The sequence below is a fragment of the Giraffa tippelskirchi genome, chromosome 7 (assembly GCF_054371585.1).
Source record: "Giraffa tippelskirchi isolate mGirTip1 chromosome 7, T2T-mGirTip1v1.2.pri, whole genome shotgun sequence".
NCBI lineage: Eukaryota > Metazoa > Chordata > Mammalia > Artiodactyla > Giraffidae > Giraffa > Giraffa tippelskirchi.
Genome location: NC_137281.1, coordinates 71,978,818 through 71,998,363, shown reverse-complemented (window position 1 = coordinate 71,998,363; position 19,546 = coordinate 71,978,818). Strand labels below are relative to the sequence as shown.

Here is a 19,546-nt window from a genome sequence, read left to right as displayed (position 1 = left end):
TGTGGGGTAGTTTGAGCATTCTTTGGCATTGCCTTTCTTTGGGATTGGAATGAAAACTGACCTTTTCCAGTCCTGTGGCCACTGCTGAGTTTTCCAGATTTGCTGGCATATCGAGTGCAGCACTTTCACAGCATCATCTTTTAGAATTTGAGGTAGCTCAACTGGAATTGAAATAGCTCAACTGGAATTCCATTACCTCCACTAGCTTTATTTATAGTGATGCTTCCTAAGGGCCCACTTGACTTCGCATTCCAGGATGTCTGGCTCTAGGTGAGTGATCACACCATTGTGGTTATCTTGGTCATGAAGATCTTTTTTGTACAGTTCTTCTGTATATTCTTGCCACCTCTTCTTAATATCTTCTGGTTCTGTTAGGTCCATACCATTTCTGTCCTTTATTGTGCCCATCTTTGCATGAAATGTTCCCTTGGTATCTCTAATTTTCTTGAAGAGATCTCTAGTCTTTCCCATTCTATTGTTTTCCTCTATTTCTTTGCATTGATCACTGAGCAAGGCTTTCTAATAAGATCATACAGACTGATAATTACCTAAAATGTAAATAGATTAAATGCACCAACCAAAAGACATAGACTGGCTAGGCAGATGAAAACATGTGCGTGTATATACACTTCCATTTACCACATCACTTTGCTTGACCCCCCAAATTGTATGTAATTATTTTATATTGTTAAGTGAATCATATTCTTATTGTGGCTTGCAATTATAATAATTATCTTTTTTTTTCTGCCTACTCATTGTGAAAACTGATAAACATCTTTCACTATGGTGACTGTATAACTATTACTCACTTAATACCATTGTATCATGATTTGTCAACAGAAAAACAATAGAATTCTCTATCACCAAAACTATGATTTAATAGAAAAACCTGTAATCACTTTTTAAAATCCAGATGCATATCAGAATTATCTTGAAATTTTTTGAAAAATACAAATGCTCAAGTATTGCTTTTTTTTTTATCTCCGGAGATCCAGATAGGTTTCTAATAAGCAGTCATGTTTAAAAACAACTGGACTGTATGATGATCTTTTACTTTTACCTAGTTGTTTCACTTTTTCTATTTAATAGTCAGTGCTCTCATTTCATTTAGTTTGTTTTCCAATTTCTCCATCTCTTTTTTTTTTCTGGTGTTGTTTCTCTTGCCTTTATCGAGTTTAATAGAAAAGCTTTTGTATGTATATATATAAATAATATGTGTAATATATATTTTTTAGAAAACATCAATTTTTGCCTAAAAATTTATGAAACTTTGATTCCACTTGTTTGACTTAGTATGAGTAGAGTGCTAGATTTCTAATTTAAAAAACATATGCAACAAGCAACAAAGGTTTACTGTATAGCACAGGGAACTATAGTCAATATCTTCTAGTAACCTATAATGGAAAATAATTTCAAAAATAATATTAGTATGTATGTATGACTGAATCACCTTGCTATGCACCTGAAACAGTGTAAGTCAATTATACTCCAATAAAATATGTATATTAAAAAAAAAGAAAGCAGACATAAAAGGCCACATAATTATGATTCCATTTATATGAAATATTAGAATGGGCAAATTCATAGAGACAGGAAAAGGATATATAAGTCAGATAGATGGAGATTGATATAATAGCTATGTTACTAATAGTGCTTAGTTAGAATAAGCTTCATGGATCTGTAGCCCCATTTGAGCTCTCTAAAACTATAATTAAACTTAATGCTCCTTTGTCTCCTTTCTACCTAACAAGTTTCAAGTTAAAAGCCTGCATGGTAACCTTACCCATGGAAAGAGCAGATAGGGTCTTTAGGGAAGAGGGCTTCAAACAAAGAAAGGGGACTCTGTGTTCAGCCCTTGGTTCTGGTTTCACCAAATAATGAAGCCGTTCCATTTTCCTTGTTGGAAAAGAGTGATAGGTAGAGAGAAACCTGAAGTATCTCTATTATTTTCAGTCTTGTTGAATGGAAGGTCCATATGTGAGGTATGGAAGATGAGCTTTCCCCCTCAAAATTATTTTTTTTAGATTCAGTTGATGTTTCTTCAGCACTTTGCCATTTTTCAAAAGATTCTGTGCCAGTCATTATGGGATTATACTCAGTCCTAGTGGGAATGATAAGCAGCTGATATTGGAATATTGTAAAAAGACCTGGACCTAGGAACTTCTGCCTTAAGCAATACGACTGACTGACTTTAAAGGGATCTCTGCTAAAACAACAACTAGATTATGAAAGAAACTAATTTTTCCTGCTTGCTTGGTTGGCAGAAATTAACAGAAATCTCCAAGTAGAAAAGTAAAACCAAAATTATGAGATAACCTGGAGTGGTGAAGAGCAAATACCATTATCAGAACCCTAATCAGAAAGTAAGTCTTGGACCAGCCCCTTGACGGTATAAATGAATCTGAGACTTCTCATTTAAACAGATCCAAAAACCCAAAAGTAGTTTGCTTTCTGGGTTTTAGTTTTTATAGCTAGGAAATATGAATGATATTCGCCTCACAGGATTGTTGTGAAGCATCTGGGTCAGAAAAGAGGGTTATTGGAGTAGACAAGGAAAAAAGGAAAGATATTCCCATCTGAATGCAGAGTTGCAAAGAATAGCAAGGAGAGATAAGAAAGCCTTCCTCAGCGATCAATGCAAAGAAACAGAGGAAAACAACAGAATGGGAAAGACTAGAGATCTCTTCAAGAAAATTAGAGATACCAAGGGAACATTTCATGCAAAGGTGGGCTCGATAAAGGACAGAAATGGTATGGACCTAACAGAACCAGAAGATATTAAGAAGAGGTGGCAAGAATACACAGAAGAACTGTACAAAAAAGATCTTCATGACCAAGATAACCACAATGGTGTGATCACTCACCTAGAGCCAGACATCTTGGAATGTGAAGTCAAGTGGGCCTTAGGAAGCATCACTATGAACAAAGCTAGTGGAGGTGATGGAATTCCAGTTGAGCTATTTCAAGTCCTCAAAGATGATGCTGTGAAAGTGCTGCACTCGATATGCCAGCAAATCTGGAAAACTCAGCAGTGGCCACAGGACTGGAAAAGGTCAGTTTTCATTCCAATCCCAAAGAAAGGCAATGCCAAAGAATGCTCAAACTACCCCACAATTGCGCTCATCTCACACGCTAGTAAAGTAATGCTCAAAATTCTCCAAGCCAGGCTTCAGCAATACGTGAACCGTGAACTTCCAGATGTTCAAGCTGGTTTTAGAAAAGGGAGAGGAACCAGAGAGCAAATTGCCAACATTCGCTGGATCATTGAAAGAGCAAGAGAGTTCCAGAAAAGCATCTATTTCTGCTTTATTGACTAGGCCAAAGCCTTTGACTGTGTGGATCACAATAAACTGTGGAAAATTCTGAAAGAGATGGGAATACCAGACCATCTTACCTGTCTCTTGAGAAACCTGTATGCAAGTCAGGAAGCAACAGTTAGAACTGGACATGGAACAACAGACTGGCCCCAAATAGGAAAAGGAGTACGTCAAGGCTGTATATTGTCACCCTGCTTATTTAACTTATATACAGAGTACATCATGAGAAACGCTGGGTTGGAATAAGCAAAGCTGGAATCAAGATTGCTGGGAGAAATATCAATAACCTCAGATATGCAGATGACATCACCCTTATGGCAGAAAGTGAAGAAGAACTAAAGAGCCTCTTGATGAAAGTGAAAGAGGAGAGTGAAAAAGTTGGCTTAAAGCTCAACATTCAAAAAACTAAGATCATGGCATCTGGTCCCATCACTTCATGGGAAATAGATGGGGAAACAGTGGAAACAGTGTCAGGCTTTATTTTTTTGGGCTCCAAAATCACTGCTGATGGTGATTGCAGCCATGAAATTAAAAGACGCTTACTCCTTGGAAGGAAAGTTATGACCAACCTAGATAGCATATTTAAAAGCAGAGACATTACTTTACCAACAAAGGTCCATCTAGTCAAGGCTATGGTTTTTCCAGTAGTCATGTATGGATGTGAGAGTTGGACGGTGAAGAAAGCTGAGCGCTGAAGAATTGATGCTTTTGAACTGTGGTGTTGGAGAAGACTCTTGAGAGTCCCTTGGACTGCAAGAAGATCCAACCAGTCCATCCTAAAGGAGATCAGTCCTGGGTGTTCATTGGAAGGACTGATGTTGAAGCTGAAACTCTAATACTTCGGCTACCTCATGCAAAGAGTTGACTCATTGGAAAAGATCCTAATGCTGGGAAGGATTGGGGGCAGGAGGAGAAGGGGACAACAGAGGATGAGATGGCCGGATGGCATCACCGACTCGATAGACATCAGTTTGGGTAAACTCCAGGAGTTGGTGATGGACAGGGAGGCCTGGCATGCTGCAATTCATGGGGTCTCATAGTGTTGGACACAACTGAGCGACTGAACTGAACTGGGGTAGACAAGGGCTTTATGGGCTTATTGCTGTGTTTCCTTCTGCAGATGCAAACTGTTAGAGGGCCTTGTTGTTGTTTAGTCGCTATGTCATGTCCAACTCTTCTGTGACCCCATGGACTATAGCCTTCCAGGCTCCTCTGTCCAGGGGATTTCCCAGGCAAGAATACTGGAGTGAGTTGACATTTCCTTCTCCAGGGAATCTTTCCAACCCAGGGACTGAATCCGAGTCTCCTGCATTGGCAGGCGGATTTTTTACCACTAAGCCACCAGGGAAGCCCATTGGAGAGTCTTAGTCATCTATATTTCCATCTGATGACATAATTATTAAAACTAGAAAGATAATTGGTTATCTCTGAAAACTTAGAGTAATATGTGATAAAATGCAAATTACTTAATTAGGAGTTAGGAGGACTATCAGGACAATGAGATGAGAGGATAAACAAACAGTTGTCATTAGATTAAATTTATTCATTTAATTAATTGATAAATACTATGAGTTGAGTCTAAAATACTATGTAAGGGTACAGGCTACAAGAATAAGTTACTGTCTAATGAGGGGAGGGATATGGCAGTGCTCTGTGATATGCACTAAAGTGATATTGGTATGTACAGAGTGCTTTGGAGTAATCAAAAAGGGAAGCAATAAACTCTCCAAGGTTGAGCAATGCAGTTGAATTGTGCTTCCAATCTGTGAAACTCTTTGACCTGCCAAAATACTCCCTGAAGGCCCAGTTAGAAATCAGGCAGACACTAGTGAGAAATCTACTGGAAGATAGCTGCATAGGGCAATATCTGTGAATTTACTGCTCTTTTAACAGACTGCATTCCCTAATCACTTGCCACTTAAGTGACAGAAAGCTGAAATTTTTGTGGTTTTGAAATGTCAGGGGATAGAGGTAAAGGATAGCAGAGCTGCAAAGAATTAGGGCTGCAATCCCTAATCTCTAGAAGGAAGAAAACCACAGGAAAGGCAAACCCCAAAATTAAAGTAAAATCTCCTTGGCCGATAGTGAAATTTAGGTAGGCACAAGAGAGAACCACCCTGTCCCCCGCCACCAAAAGGCCAGGTTAAAAGGGTTGCAGGTGGAAAGCATAAGAACAAAGATACTAGCACCTACATTGTGTGAAGGAGACAAAGCTTGCAGTTTGAGTTCAGACAGATTAACTACTAGAGCAACAACAACAATGAAAAGACAATTTGTGGAAGAAAACAATCAAATTGTTACATGTATGTATAAAACTCAATTTTCAACCAAAAATTACTAGACATGCAAAAAACAGAAGTGTGACTCATTCTCAGGGGGAGAAATAAAAGGAGGCAGTCAATGGAATCTGACTGGAGTGACGTTAAGTGTTGGATATAACAAAAACTTCAAAATAATTACTATAAATATGTTTATTCAGTTAAAGAAAATATGACATCAATGAGTGAATAGATAGAAAATCTCAACAGAGAAATGAAAGCTATAAAAAGCAGAAATTCAGCTTATAAAAATAGAAAATTTGGATATAGAGAGACATCCAGAGGGAAGACAGTGTGAAGACACACAGGGAGAAGATGGCCATTTGATGGGAGTGATGTATCTACAAGCCAAGGAGTGCCAAGGATTGCTAATGAACAGAAGCTAAATGAGCCAAGGAAGGAATCTCCCCTATAGCCATTAGAGAGAGCATGGCCCTGCTGACACCTTGATTTTGGACTTTAGAGCTGTAAGACAATAAAGTTCTGTTATTTTAAGAAAAGAAAAGTTCAGGAATTTAAAAATACAATAACTAAATTTTTAAAGTAACTAGATGGGCTCAATGGCAAATTAGGAAAGAAAGCAGGCGATGGTTGGTGGGGAGGGACAGATGTTTGAGATAGAACAGTAGAAACCACCCAATTTTAAGAATAGAGTACAGTAAAAGATGGAAAAAATTGAACAGAACATCAGACATCTGCAAGGAAATTCAAAAATAAGAGTCTTTTAAGGAGGGGTGGGAATAACTGTAAAGAAAAAACCTTTTAAGAAATAATAGCTGAAATTTTCTCAATTTTGGTGAGGAAAAAAATGAGTTACAGATCCTAGAAGCAGAGCAGACTCAAGACAAGATAAACACAAAGAAAACCACTACTTTATGTCCAGAAAAAAATATGTTACATAGGGACTTCCTTGGTGGTCCACTGATTAAGAATCCATCTGCCAGTGTGGGGGACGTAGGTTCGATCCCTTGCCCAGGGAGATCGTGTGGCAACTAAAAACCCATGCACCACAGCTACTGAGCCCGCACTCGAGCCCAAGAGCCACAGCTGCTGCTGCTGCTGCTAAGTTGCTTCAGTCGTGTCCGACTCTGTGCGACCCCATAGACAGCAGCCCACCAGGCTCCCCCGTCCCTGGGATTCTCCAGGCAAGAGTACTGGAGTGGGTTGCTATTGCCTTCTCCAATGCATGAAAGTGAAAAGTGAAAGTGAAGTCGCTTAGTCGTGTCCGACTCTTAGCGATCCCATCGACTGTAGGCTACCAGGCTCCTCTGTCCATGGGATTTTCCAGGCAAGTGGAGCCTTTGTGCTCCAGAGCCAGTGTTCCACAATAGGAGAAGCCACTGCAGTGAGAACTCTGTGCATCTCAACTAGAGAGTAGCCCCCACTCACTGCAACTAGAGAAAAGCCTGCATGGCAATGGAGAACCAACACAGCCAAAAGTAAATAAAATTATTTTTAAAAAATAAGGACAAAATAGTGACATTTTCAGATAGAATGAGAGAATTTATCATTAGCACTCCTGTACTACAAGATATTTTAGCTGAAGGGAAATGATACCAAATGGAACGTTGAATCTACACAAATGAAGAGAACAAAGAACTGTAAATATGTGTATTAAAAGAAAGTATTTTCTTCTATTAATTTCCTTAAAAATGAATAACTGAAAGTAAATACTTATATATATATAAAAGTATAATATACATGACAGCAAAAATAAAGAATGGGGCACAAGGCAAGAGAAATATTTTGTAAGATTTCTACATTTTTATCTTAAGTATTTTAATATGTTTCCTAAGTACACTGGAATAAATTGAATCTGTATACTGTAACCACATGAAAAGTGTAAAAGTGTTAGTTGCTCAGTTGTGTCCAACTCTTTGGGACCCCATGGACTATAGCCCTCCAGGCTCTGGTGTTCATGGAATTTTCCAGGGAAGAACACTGGAATGGGTAGCCATTCCCTTCTCCAGGGAATCTTCCCAAGCCATGGATCGAACCCAGGTCTCCTGCATTGCAGGCTGATTCTTTACTATCTGAGCCACCAGCAAAGCCCCTGTAACCACATGCGTGCTAAGTCTCTTCAGTCGTGTCCAACTCTTCGCGACCCTGTGGACTGTAGCCCACCAAGCTCCTCTCTCCATGAGACTCTCCAGGCGAGAATACTGGAGTGGGTTGCCATGCCCTCCTCCAGGGGATCTTCCAACTCAGGGAATGAACCCATGTCTTTTATATCTCCTGCATTGGCAGGTGGGTTCTTTACTTCTAGCACCACCTGGAAAGCCCAAATAAGAGCTGAAGAGAGGAGTTAGACTGTAGCCCACCATGCTCCTCTGTCCATGGAATTCTCCAGGCAAGAATGAACACTGGATTGAGTTGCCATTCCCTTCTCCAGGGGATTTTCCTGACCCAGGGATCAAACCCAGGTCTCCTGCATTGCAGGCAGATTCTTTACCATCTGGGCCACTAGGGAAGCCCTTGAGTAACCATTAAAAATATAATAAAAAAATATAGCTAGAACCCCAACAGAGGAATTAAAATGGAATTCCAAAAAATATATGGTTAACTCAAAGGAGAGTGGGAAAGGAGGAACAGAGGAAGAATGAACAGATAGGGCAAATAAGAAATAAATATATGGATGCAAATATAAAAGCAAATATATCAATGGTTAAGTATAAATGAACCAAAAACTAATCAAAAGGCAGAGGTGGTCAGATTGGACAAAAAAGCGATAACAACTATGAGCTATTTATATGTGGTGCACTTTAAATACAAAGACACAAATACGTGGAGAATAGAAAGATACAAATACACTAGGCAAACAATATGCATAAGAAAGTGTCTCTATTATTTACCAAAAAAAATAGACATCAGTACAAGGAAGATTGCTGGAGACTTGAGAGGATAAATGTTGTTTTAATAAAGATAAATGGGTTAATACATTAAGAAGGTAGAATCATTTTAAGTATATTATTACACTTAATAAACAGAATTTCAAAATACATGAAGCAAAAACTAACCGGACATAAGGGAAAAATGGTCAAAGCCACAATCTTAGTTGGATACTTTAATACACTCAGTAGTTAATAGCACAACTGCATCCCTTCAAAGGTGAAGAAAGTCAAAGATCCAAAAGCTATTGTCAACAGCCATGACCTAATTGACATTTATAGCCAACAACTGCAGAATGCACATTTTTTTCCCCAAATATACAAGGAACATTCAGCAAGTAGGCCATGTGTTAGGGCATAAAACAAGCCTCATTATAGTTCAAAAGATTGAAATCTTACAGGGCTTTGTTTTCTGACCATAGTGAAGGTAAGCTTGAACTGCATGATAATAAAATGACTTTGTATTAAAAATTGTGGGATGAAGCTACAGTAGTACTTACAGGAAAATTTTTAGCTTTAAATGCTAATGTTAGAAAAGAAAGATTTCAAAAATCAAGTTATCGAAGCTTCCACATTAAGAAGGTAGAAAAAGAACTTCCCTGGTGGTACAGTGGATGAGAATCTACCTGATAATGCAGGGGACACAGGTTCCATCTTGTCCAGGAAGATTCCACGTGCTGTGGAGCAATGAAGTCCATGCACCACAACTACTGAGCCCACACACCTAGAGTCTGTGCTCCACAAGAGAAGTCACCACAATGAGAACCCATGCACCGCAATGAAGAGTAGCCCCCAGGCACAGCAGTGAAGACCCAGCACAACCAAAGATAAATATAAGATGAATAAAACTTTCTGAAAAAGAAATTAGAAAAAGAAGGCAAATTCAAACCCACAGAAAATAGAATGAAGGAAATGATAATGATAACAATAGAAATAAAAGAAATAGATGAAAAACCTGGTCCTTTGTAAATATCAGTAAAATTGATAAACTTCTAGCTAGGCTGATCGGGGTGGGGGGGATGCAAAGGATATAAGTTACCAATATTGAGCATACAAAAGAAAATTGGGGATAAATCTATATGGAGTTTAGAATTTAAAAGATATTAAACACTATTTTGAATGAGTTTATGCTAATGAATTTGACAATAGATAAAACCAGTTTCACAAGTCACAAAATCAACACTAGATGTAGAAAATGTTAATAGCCTTATGTCTTCCAAATTTTAACTACAAAGCAAATTTTAGGCCCAGATAGCTTCACTTCTATAAACACTGAAGAAAGATGTGGTACCAATCCAACACAGCCTGAGTAGAGGGGATGAGAATAGCTCCCAAGTCACTTCAAGAAGCCAATTTTATTTTGATAGCAAATCCAGTAAAAGAAATTATAAGAATAGAGAACTACAAACTAAGGGGAAGGGGACGACAGAGGATGAGATGGTTGGATGGCATCCCTGACTCAATGGACATGAGTTTGAGTAAACTCAGAGTTAATGATGAACAAGGAGGCCTGGAATGCTGCAGTCCATGGGGTCACAAAGAGTTGAACACGACTGAGCGACTGAACTGAACTGAACTGAATATCCCTCAAGAATATGTAAAGATTCTTAACAAAATATCGATATGTTAAAGCAAACAATGTCGAAAAAGAGTAATACATTATAACCAAGTGGAGTTTTCCCCAGGACTAATTTAACATTAGAAAATCAATGAATATAGTTTTTGATATTAATAGTACAAGGGAAAATCATAAAATAACAGAAAAATCATTTGACTAATGACCATTCCCAATTAAAACTTTGGAAAACAAAATAAGGAAACTTTCTCAACATGATATGGGACATCTATGAAAACAACACAGCTAACATGGTACTTAATGATTAAAGTCTTACATGTCTGCTTTCAGCACTTTTATTGAGAATTGTACTGAATGCCTTAGCCACTGCAATGGTGATGAAAAGGAAATAAAAGGCATGCAGATTGAAAAGGAAGAAGTAAAATTCTTATTTACAGACATGATTTCTTATATGGAAAACCTTAAGGAATCTACAAAAAAAGTTACTTGAACTAGTAAGTGAATTTAGCCAGGTCAAAGGACACAGGGATAATACACATACATAAATCAATAGTATTTCTTTATATTAGCAATGAATAATTGGAAAATGAAAACAAAATTCCATTTTCAATATCATTTAAAGGCATAAAATTCTTTGGGATTAAAAGAAAAGTTCTGGGGACTTCCCTGGTGGTCTAGTGGCTAAGACTCCATGCTCCCAATACAGGAGGCCCGGCTTCAATCCCTGGTCAGGGAACTAGTTCCTACATGCTGCAACTAAGACACAGTGCAACCAAATAAATAAATAATTTTTAAGTGTTTCTTCATGAGGGTGATATATGTATAATTATGGCTGATTTGCATTGCTGTATGGTAGAAACCATCACAACATTGCAAAGCAATTTTCCCCCAATTAAAAATAAATTTAAAAAAAAGAAGTGTTTAACCATTTAAAAATAAAAAGGTCTATACAGATGCAATGGGGGTATAAGGAAGGAAACAAATAATTTAACTTGAGACCAGAAGTGATCTGGAAGAATTTTCAGACACAGTGATATCTGTGCTGAGTCTTGAAAGACAAGAAACTTTCAAACAGTCAAACAGATAATAGTCATTCCAGGCAAAACAAAGAACCATAAGCAAACATAAAGATATAAATACTGAGAAAGCATGACATATTTAAGGATCTGAAGTATTTCTATGTGATTTGCTCAAATGAGGAGGAAGAGTAATCAGGAAGACACTAAATTATGAAGGACTAGCTCAGCTGGTAGAGAATCCACCTGCAATACAGGAGACCCTAGTTCAATTCCTGGGGCGGGAAGATCTCCTGGAGAAGGGATAGGCTACCCACTCCAGTATCCATGGGCTTCCCTGGTAGCTCACACAGTAAAGAAACAGCCTGCAATGTGGGATACCTGGGTTTGAACCCTGGGTTGGGAAGATCCCCTGGAAAAGGGAACAGCTACCCACTCCAGTATTCTTGCCTGGAGAATTCCATGGACAGAGGAGCCTGGCAGGCTATATAGTCCATGAGGATGCAAAGAGTGGGACACGACTGAGGGACTTCAGCTTTTTCATGAGTCTTACTAAGGCCTTTGTCCTTTATCCTGCACCTCATATGGTGGGTTTTAAGTGAGAGAGACATGATAATATTGTGTTTTAGGAGTTGGCCATGGCAGAGGAGTTGAATTCAGACCCTTATAGCTATTTATGTTGAGTTCAGCTAGCAGTAGAGAGGCAGTGATACTCTATGGCTGCTTCTTAGGAATGGCATTCGGTTTCACCAAGCAATCCCTATTCCAGGATGAGATGCATGCCAACTTCTCACTTGAGTCACCCAGAATCCTGTGTCCAGCTTTGGTGCTCTTGGCAATGGTAACCATCACATTTGCTAAAAAAAATAGCATGGAAACTGTGGTAGTGACAATAGCATTGGTAGCCCAGCAGTTGCTACCTAATATACCAGTGACAGTGGTACCCAACCAAGTGAAGAGATACCTGGAAGACAGAGCAATATTATTCCTGGCTCCTGACACAGAGGTTGTTTAAGTACCTCCAACTGGCATCATTAGGCTTTGTGAACTGCTTAATCATTTTGCCAAGGAATGGTAGTGAAGATAGAAGATATTTTTGTAATTAATGTAGGCTTAAACTTACACTGATTAGGTTTATAACCCTTATTGTATTATCCTCCATATCTGACTATAAGCTGATTATACATTGAATGAGGTTGTACATTCTTAGGGCCTAACAGGAAAAGAAAGAAACAGGCCTGGGTTTGAGTGTCTTTCTCTGCTTCATAGCTAAATAATTCATAACCCTCTGAACTCTAGTTTCCCAATCTGTATAATGGAGATGATAATGCCTTCCTGATGATAAAATGCCTTCCTGATAGGGTAACTGTGAAAATTAAAGATGTATGGAAGCATTCACCATATTCTTAGCACAAAGTGGATTCTCTTGTACTAGCTTCCCTTCTTTCGCTTCTATTGTAGGTTATCCTGTGTATTTGCTTTTCCAAACAAAGGTTGCTTTAATTTGAACTAAAGGAAATAAACTAATACTTACGTTATACAAGATACGCAAATTGTCAGTGAAATGAAAAGGTAAAATAGGTTTAGCCTTAAAAGCTAAGCTTTAAGTCCTCTTAGATAAAGCTAAGACACCCCCCCCACCATCACCACTTAACCTCTTATCTTCTCACAATCCTTCAACAGGACGTCATTGACTTAACTAGAGAAACCAGACCAAGGGCAAAGGATCGAAGTGGACTCTGTGTGATTGACCTGACAGGATCTGAGGAAGAAAATACACCTATTGACACTCTTGACTTGACTCTAGAACCTGTTGCTCCTTCCCAGAAAGAGCCAGCCAGTCTTCAAGCATGTGCCAGCCTTTCCAGCAAAGAGATAACGGAAGGGCGGGTGGACAGAAGCTCTAGGCCTGCAGCACGGAGAATCATCAACAGTGATCCTGTGGATTTGGACCTTTTGGAAGAAACTGCATTCGAAGGTCCCCAGCCACCCATGTCTATCAGTGGGGACTCTGTTTACCCAGTAGAGCCGAACTGTAGCTCAACCATATTCAAAAGTGACCTCAGCTTCTTGGCAAGCCTACAACCCTCTTCAAATATTCACTCCCTTCCCCAAACCAGCAATAATAGTAGCAGTAGCAATCAAAAGATACCCTTACCATGCCCACAGCAAGATGTGCCATATCCACCACAAGCCTTGCCATGTACACTGCAAGCCTTGCCATGCCCACTGCAAGCCTCACCATGTCCACCTCGAGCCTCCTCATGCCCACCGCGAGCCTTGTCATGCCCATCACAAACCATTCAATACCAGCTACAAACTTTGCCTCGCCTGCCTCAAGAAGATCCATGTCCTCCTCAAGACATGCCATGCCCTCAGAATGTGCCAGGCCCCCAGCAGAATATGCCAAGTCCACCTCATGATTCATCATGGCATCCTCAGCACTCACCAAGCCCACCTCAAGACTCACTCTGCCCACCTCAACACTCACTGGGCCTACCTCAAGATGTACCAGGTCCACCTCAGAATATATCATATCTGAAAGATGTGGCCCATCTACAGGACATGCCACAGTCCCTGGGAGACATGCCACAGACACCACAAGATATGCCGCAGTCATTAGGAGACACGCCGCAGTCACCAGTCAGCATGCCACAGTCACCAAGAGACATGCCACTGTCACCGGTCAGCATGCCACAGTCACCAAGAGACATGCCACCGTCACCAGTCAGCATGCCACAGTCACCAAGAGACATGCCACTGTCACCGGTCAGCATGCCACAGTCACCAGCAGATATGTCACAGTCACCCGTCAACATACCACTGTCACCAAGAGATGTGCCACCGTCACCAGGAGATGCACCACCGTCACCAGGAGATGCACCATCGTCACTGGGAGATGCACCACCGTCACTGGGAGATGCACCACCGTCACCGGGAGATACGCCACTGTCACCAGCAAGTATACCACATTCATCTAGAGAAGTCTCGTGCTTATCAGGAGATGTGCTGCATTCACCTGGGGACATGTCATGCTTGTTGGAAGACATGTTACCCACAGTTGGACAGTTGCCTCATTTACCAAAAATCAGGCCTGCCTCTCCCCAGAATGACATACAGAACCATGACACCCCTATGGATGTCTCGGCTCCATCCTCTCCAAGCTCCTCTCCCAGCCCACAGTCCCCAGAGTTTGAGACTTCCCTAGAGAAAGTTCCTTGGCTCTCTGTCACAGAAAATCCAGCCAGAAAGGAGAGATCACTGTCAGAGCCTGTCAGCTCCGGGTGTACCCTGATACAGGCACGAATACCGCAAGGCGGGTTGAACAACAGACCGTGCCTACATAGACTGAAGTACTTCTTACGACCTCCGGTGCATCACCTCTTCTTCCAGACACTAATACCAGATAAAGACACAAGAGAGGTGAGCTAACATGCCTTCCCTTGGAGATCAAGCGTCCTTTGTATAGGCCTTGTATATGCTCAAGGGGGTCCACACTTGAGAGAACAGGACCAGCTGAGTTTCACATTTTTATCTTTCTCCCGTTTGTGGAACCATCCCGTGTAGAATCAGGTCTGGGTTCAGGTTCAGATTCAGCCTCACACTTAGAAACTGGCACTGCGGACATCACCTTGTTGTAGTTGAGTTGCTCAGTCGTGTCTAACTCTCTGTGACCCCATGGACTGCAGCACGCCAGGCTCCTCTGTCCTCCACTGTCTTCCGAAGTTTGTTCAGTCATGTCCATTGACTAGGTGATGCTATCCAACCATCTCATCCTCTGTCGTCCCCTTCTCCTCCTGCCCTCAATCTTTCCCAGCATCAGGGTCTTTTCCAATGAGTCTACTCTGCATCAGGTGGCCAAAGTATTGGGATTTCAGCTTCAGCATCAGTCCTTCCAATGAATATTCAGGACTGATTTCCTTTACAATTGACTGGTTGGATCTCCTTGGTCCAAGGGACTTTCAAGAATCTTCTCCAATACCACAGTTCAAAAGCATCAATTCTTTAGTGCTCAGCTTTCTTTGTGATCCAACTCTCACATCCGTCCACGACTACTGGAAAAACCATAGCTTTGACTAGATGGACCTTTGTGGGCAGAGTAATATCTCTGCTTTTTAATATGATGTCTAGGTTGGTCATAGCTTTTCTTCCAAGGAGCAAGCATCTTTTAATTTCATGGCTGCAGTCACCATCTGCAATGATTTTGGAGCCCAAGAAAATAAAGTCTGTCACTGTTTCCATTGTTTCCCCATCTATCTGCCATGAAGTGATGGGACCGGATGCCATGATCTTAGTTTTTTGAATGTTGAGTCTTAAGCCAGTTCCCTAATGAGGGAACTGAAAAAAAAAAAATCACATCTACTAGGATGGCTCTAATAATATTTTTATTGAAATATAGTTGGTTTACAATATCATGTTAGTTTCAAGTGTATAGCAAAGTGATTCCATTGTTTTTTCAGATTATATTCCATTATAGGTTTTCACAAGATACTGAATATAATCCCCTATATAGACACCTCTAAAAGCCGGTTTCTAAGCTATATAGTAAATTCACCCAGTAACTTCTTAGGCAGCCTCTATGCTGCCACTTACCAGCCATCGACCTTAATTCTTCTGAGTCTTTCTTTACCTCTAAAATAGGTCATAACGCCTGTATCATGTCATTGTTTGGCTTAAAGGTAAACACATAGAAGCATGGAGCAACCTTTCAGGGTTTATAGAAATGTTCTATAAATAGTTCCCCTTAAGGATAGGGCATTAGAACAATTTATAAACTTTATCTAAAATTTGTAGAGGTCCCCATTTGTAGGCAAGTAATGAATAATACAGTTTCAAGATCATAAAGTGCATCACACATGAAATAGTCACCAAAGCAAGATTTTTGTTCTTCTCTTGCTCTTAATTCTTATTACATGCTATTTACAGTGTTGGTTTCTCATCAGTGAGATCAGAGGAATTACACTCAGGTGGCTTGAGACGTAAGAAAGCTAGCTGGACTTCTTTATTCCAAAATGCTAACTGCCCTCTCCCTAGAAGGGCAATTCTAGCCATCACTATTTTACTGTTACACATAAACTGTCAAAATTTTGTCTAGTTGGTGTTTCAAAATTAATGCTTATTCTCAGATTTTGAAATAATGCGTGCTTAGTATAAAACCGGAGAAGGCAATGGCAGCCCACTCCAGTACTCTTGCCTGGAAAATCCCATGGACAGAGGAGCCTGGTAGGCTACAGCCCATGGGGTCGCAGAGAGTTGGACACAACTGAGCGACTTCATTCCACTCACTTCACTCACTTCATACTTTATCACTGGAGAAGGAAGTGGCAACCCACTCCAGTATTCTTGCCTGGAGAATTCCATGGACTGAGGAGCCTGGCAGGCCATGGTCCATGGGGTCGCAGAGAGTCGGACTTGACTGAAGTGACTGAGCAATAGTATAGAACATTTTAAAATATACAATATTAAAATATAATTACCCACATGATGCTATCAGTTGGCATTTATTAATATTAATAGTTGGGTATATTTCCTTCCTTTTGGCCTTTTGGTAGGCACTTTTAATTTTTTAATAATTGGGGGTTTTAACAAAAATGTATTTATTGTTGGTTTTGTGGTTTATAGAGAGTATGAATGTAGAGGGTAGCTCTGAAGTAATAGCACCATATGAAACCAACTTCTGTTTCATGGCAAGTGCTTTCTCTCTAAATCTGTTTCCTTATGTGTGAAATAGGAATAATAATAACATGTATTTCTTAGAGTTGTGAGAATTAAGTTAGAATAAGTTAGATGTTAAAAAAATTGTTATTATAATTATTGTTATTATTCTACTCCCATATCAGACTTCTTAGCATTTGTTTTTCTTCTGATCATTTGTCTATTACAGAAAAATTGAAAAATACAAAGGTACATACAGAGGAAAAAGCATCCATCATTTCACCACCTAGATAATGGAAAGTTTTTTCACACATCCCCAGTCTTTATATACGTACTGTTTGGGGGTAGGGGAAGAGGGTGAAGCAGCTTAATATTTACTGTTGACTCAACAAAAAATCAACAAGATGAAATTCTTCTAACAATAAAACATATTTAAAACATCTTTCTTCATCTTTTTGTTTTAGTATCTGATATAGTGTCATAACTACCCCTAAATATCTTACCACTCTCACTTCAAAATCAACTTAGGCTAGCTCTTGATTCTTATACTTTCCTTTCTATGTTATATTTTAACACAAATGAAGTCATATTTACATGTAGAACTTTGAATTCTTATTTAACTTAATATAAGCATTTCCCATATCATTAGAAGTTTTTTAGATAAGGCTTTCCAATCTCAGTTTTTCTAATTATGGATATTTCAAATGCTGTCTTCAACTTTTTCTAGAACCTTTTGCATTTTTGTCTATAGAAACCTATCCTAATTTATTTTTTTTTTTATCTCTACAGAACAAGGGTCAAAAATTAGAACCTATCCCTCATCGAAGATTAAGGATGGTAACAAACACCATTGAAGAAAATTTCCCCTTGGGGACTGTGCAGTTTTTGATGGACTTTGTGTCACCCCAGCATTACCCTCCCCGAGAAATTGTGGCTCACATCATCCAGAAAATCCTGCTCAGTGGCTCTGAGACTGTGGATGTTCTAAAGGAGGCCTACATGCTTCTCATGAAAATTCAACAGTATGAATCTTGGCTGTTGGCAAATCTTTTAGGGAACCTGGACTCAGGGCACAATTTTCTCTTGTCTAAGATTTATTCAACTAAACAATAGAGAGGGTGATAGTATATTAATATTATTTGGATTGCAAGTAACAGGAAACTCAATCCAAACTGGCTTTAACAAAGGGTAAAAGAGAATTTAATGACACATGTTACTAAAAACCTAGAAACCTAGGAGTAAGATGTGACTTAATTCAACTCCACAATGGTTACCAGTATCCATTTTTCAGCTTTACTTTGCTTCTGTTTCTAGGCTTCATATGGTGGCTTTCTCAGACACTCTTAGTACAAGAGAGCATCCACTTCCTTTATAATCACACGAGAGTTCTGAAATTGAGTCTTACAGGTTTTAATTGGCATGACATAAGACATGAGTCTATCTTTGAGCCAGTCATGTGAACTGTGGGACAGAATATCATGATTAGCTCAATATGCTTCATAGGCTTCACCCCAGGGTCCTAGTGGGTGAAAGCCACTAGGCTAAGAGTAATAAGGAGTTGATTTCTTCAAGGCAAAATTGGAGTGCTAATGCCTCCCAAAAGAGAAGTAGATACTAGGTAGCCAGAAAAAGAAAATGAAGTTCCACTTCCCTCAGATGACGTGAGTGGGCAAGAGGGTGGGCAAGAACACTGAGGATAAGAAGAGACCTCTTGCTTCTATCGTCTTCTATTGTCTTCTGTTGCTTCTATTGTCTTCCAGATCCCATCCTTCCTTCCACTAAAATCTCCAGAATTCTAACTGCTGTCACTTGACTTTCAGGCTACATCCAGCTAATGCCAAGACGGTGGAGTGGGACTGGAAGCTGCTCGCTTATGTCATGGAGGAAGAGGTAATAACAATTTGCATGCAGAAATCTTTTGCAGAGGAAGTTTTAACTAGAAACAAAAGTGACAGTAAATATGGTAGTATGGTCTTTGCCATTATTCCTTCCTGTTACCTTTTACTCCCCCGATCCAGACCAAAATATTTCTATTGAAATGGTATGTGCTGTCTTCCAATTCAAGATTGAATATACTCACTTATCCCTCCCCTTCTTAAGATTTCACTTAAAATAATAGTGAATGAATAGAAGAAGTTATGAACCTATGGCACTGAAAATAAGGGGAAAGACAACAGATTTGAATGAAGACTGGAAAAGCTAAAGGAAATGTAAAAGTAATGACTGATGAAGCTAGGCAGCAAAAGCTACAGGCTAGAACACAGGCTTGCCAGAGGAAGGAAACCTGCCCTTTAGAACAGAGAATTTTTGGACTCAGATACACAACATATAAGAAGGTTGGGGAACTTCCTTGGGGGTCCAGTGATTAATAAGCTCCTAACTCAGGAGGCCCAGGTTCAATCCCTGGTCAGAGAACTGGATCCCACATGTCCACGGCTAAGACCTGGCACAGCCAAATAAGTAAGTATTAAAATAAGCTGAGGTAGGGTACAAGCTGTAAATTTGTTGAAACCTTGTAGATAAAACTGACAACCTCTCTATTTTTGAATACAGAAAATTCAGTTTCCAGGTTACCTATCTTTAAGGCAAAAAAATCAGAGAATTCATTGTCTAAAGATATTGAATGGGGGCTTCCCTGTTGGCTCAATGGTTAAGAATTCACCTGCCAGTGTAAGAGACACAGATTCAAACCCTGATCCAGAAAGATCCCACATGCTGAGGAGCAACTAAACCTGTACGCCACAACTGTTGAGCCTGAGCTCTAAAGCCCTGGAGC

General features: G+C 39.7%; 1 protein-coding gene across 4 annotated transcripts in view; it reads left to right on the top strand.

Annotated features, from left to right (window-relative positions):
• SIMC1 (SUMO interacting motifs containing 1) overlaps window positions 1-19,546 on the top strand; it is a 71,928-nt gene that overhangs the window by 18,501 nt on the left and 33,881 nt on the right. For all 4 annotated transcript variants that reach the window (XM_081513728.1, XM_081513730.1, XM_081513731.1 and 1 more), the window contains 3 exons: window positions 12,799-14,538; window positions 17,560-17,792; window positions 18,591-18,660. In XM_081513728.1, coding sequence (XP_081369854.1) covers window positions 12,799-14,538; window positions 17,560-17,792; window positions 18,591-18,660 — 2,043 coding nt within the window. The remainder of the gene's footprint in view (window positions 1-12,798; window positions 14,539-17,559; window positions 17,793-18,590; window positions 18,661-19,546) is intronic.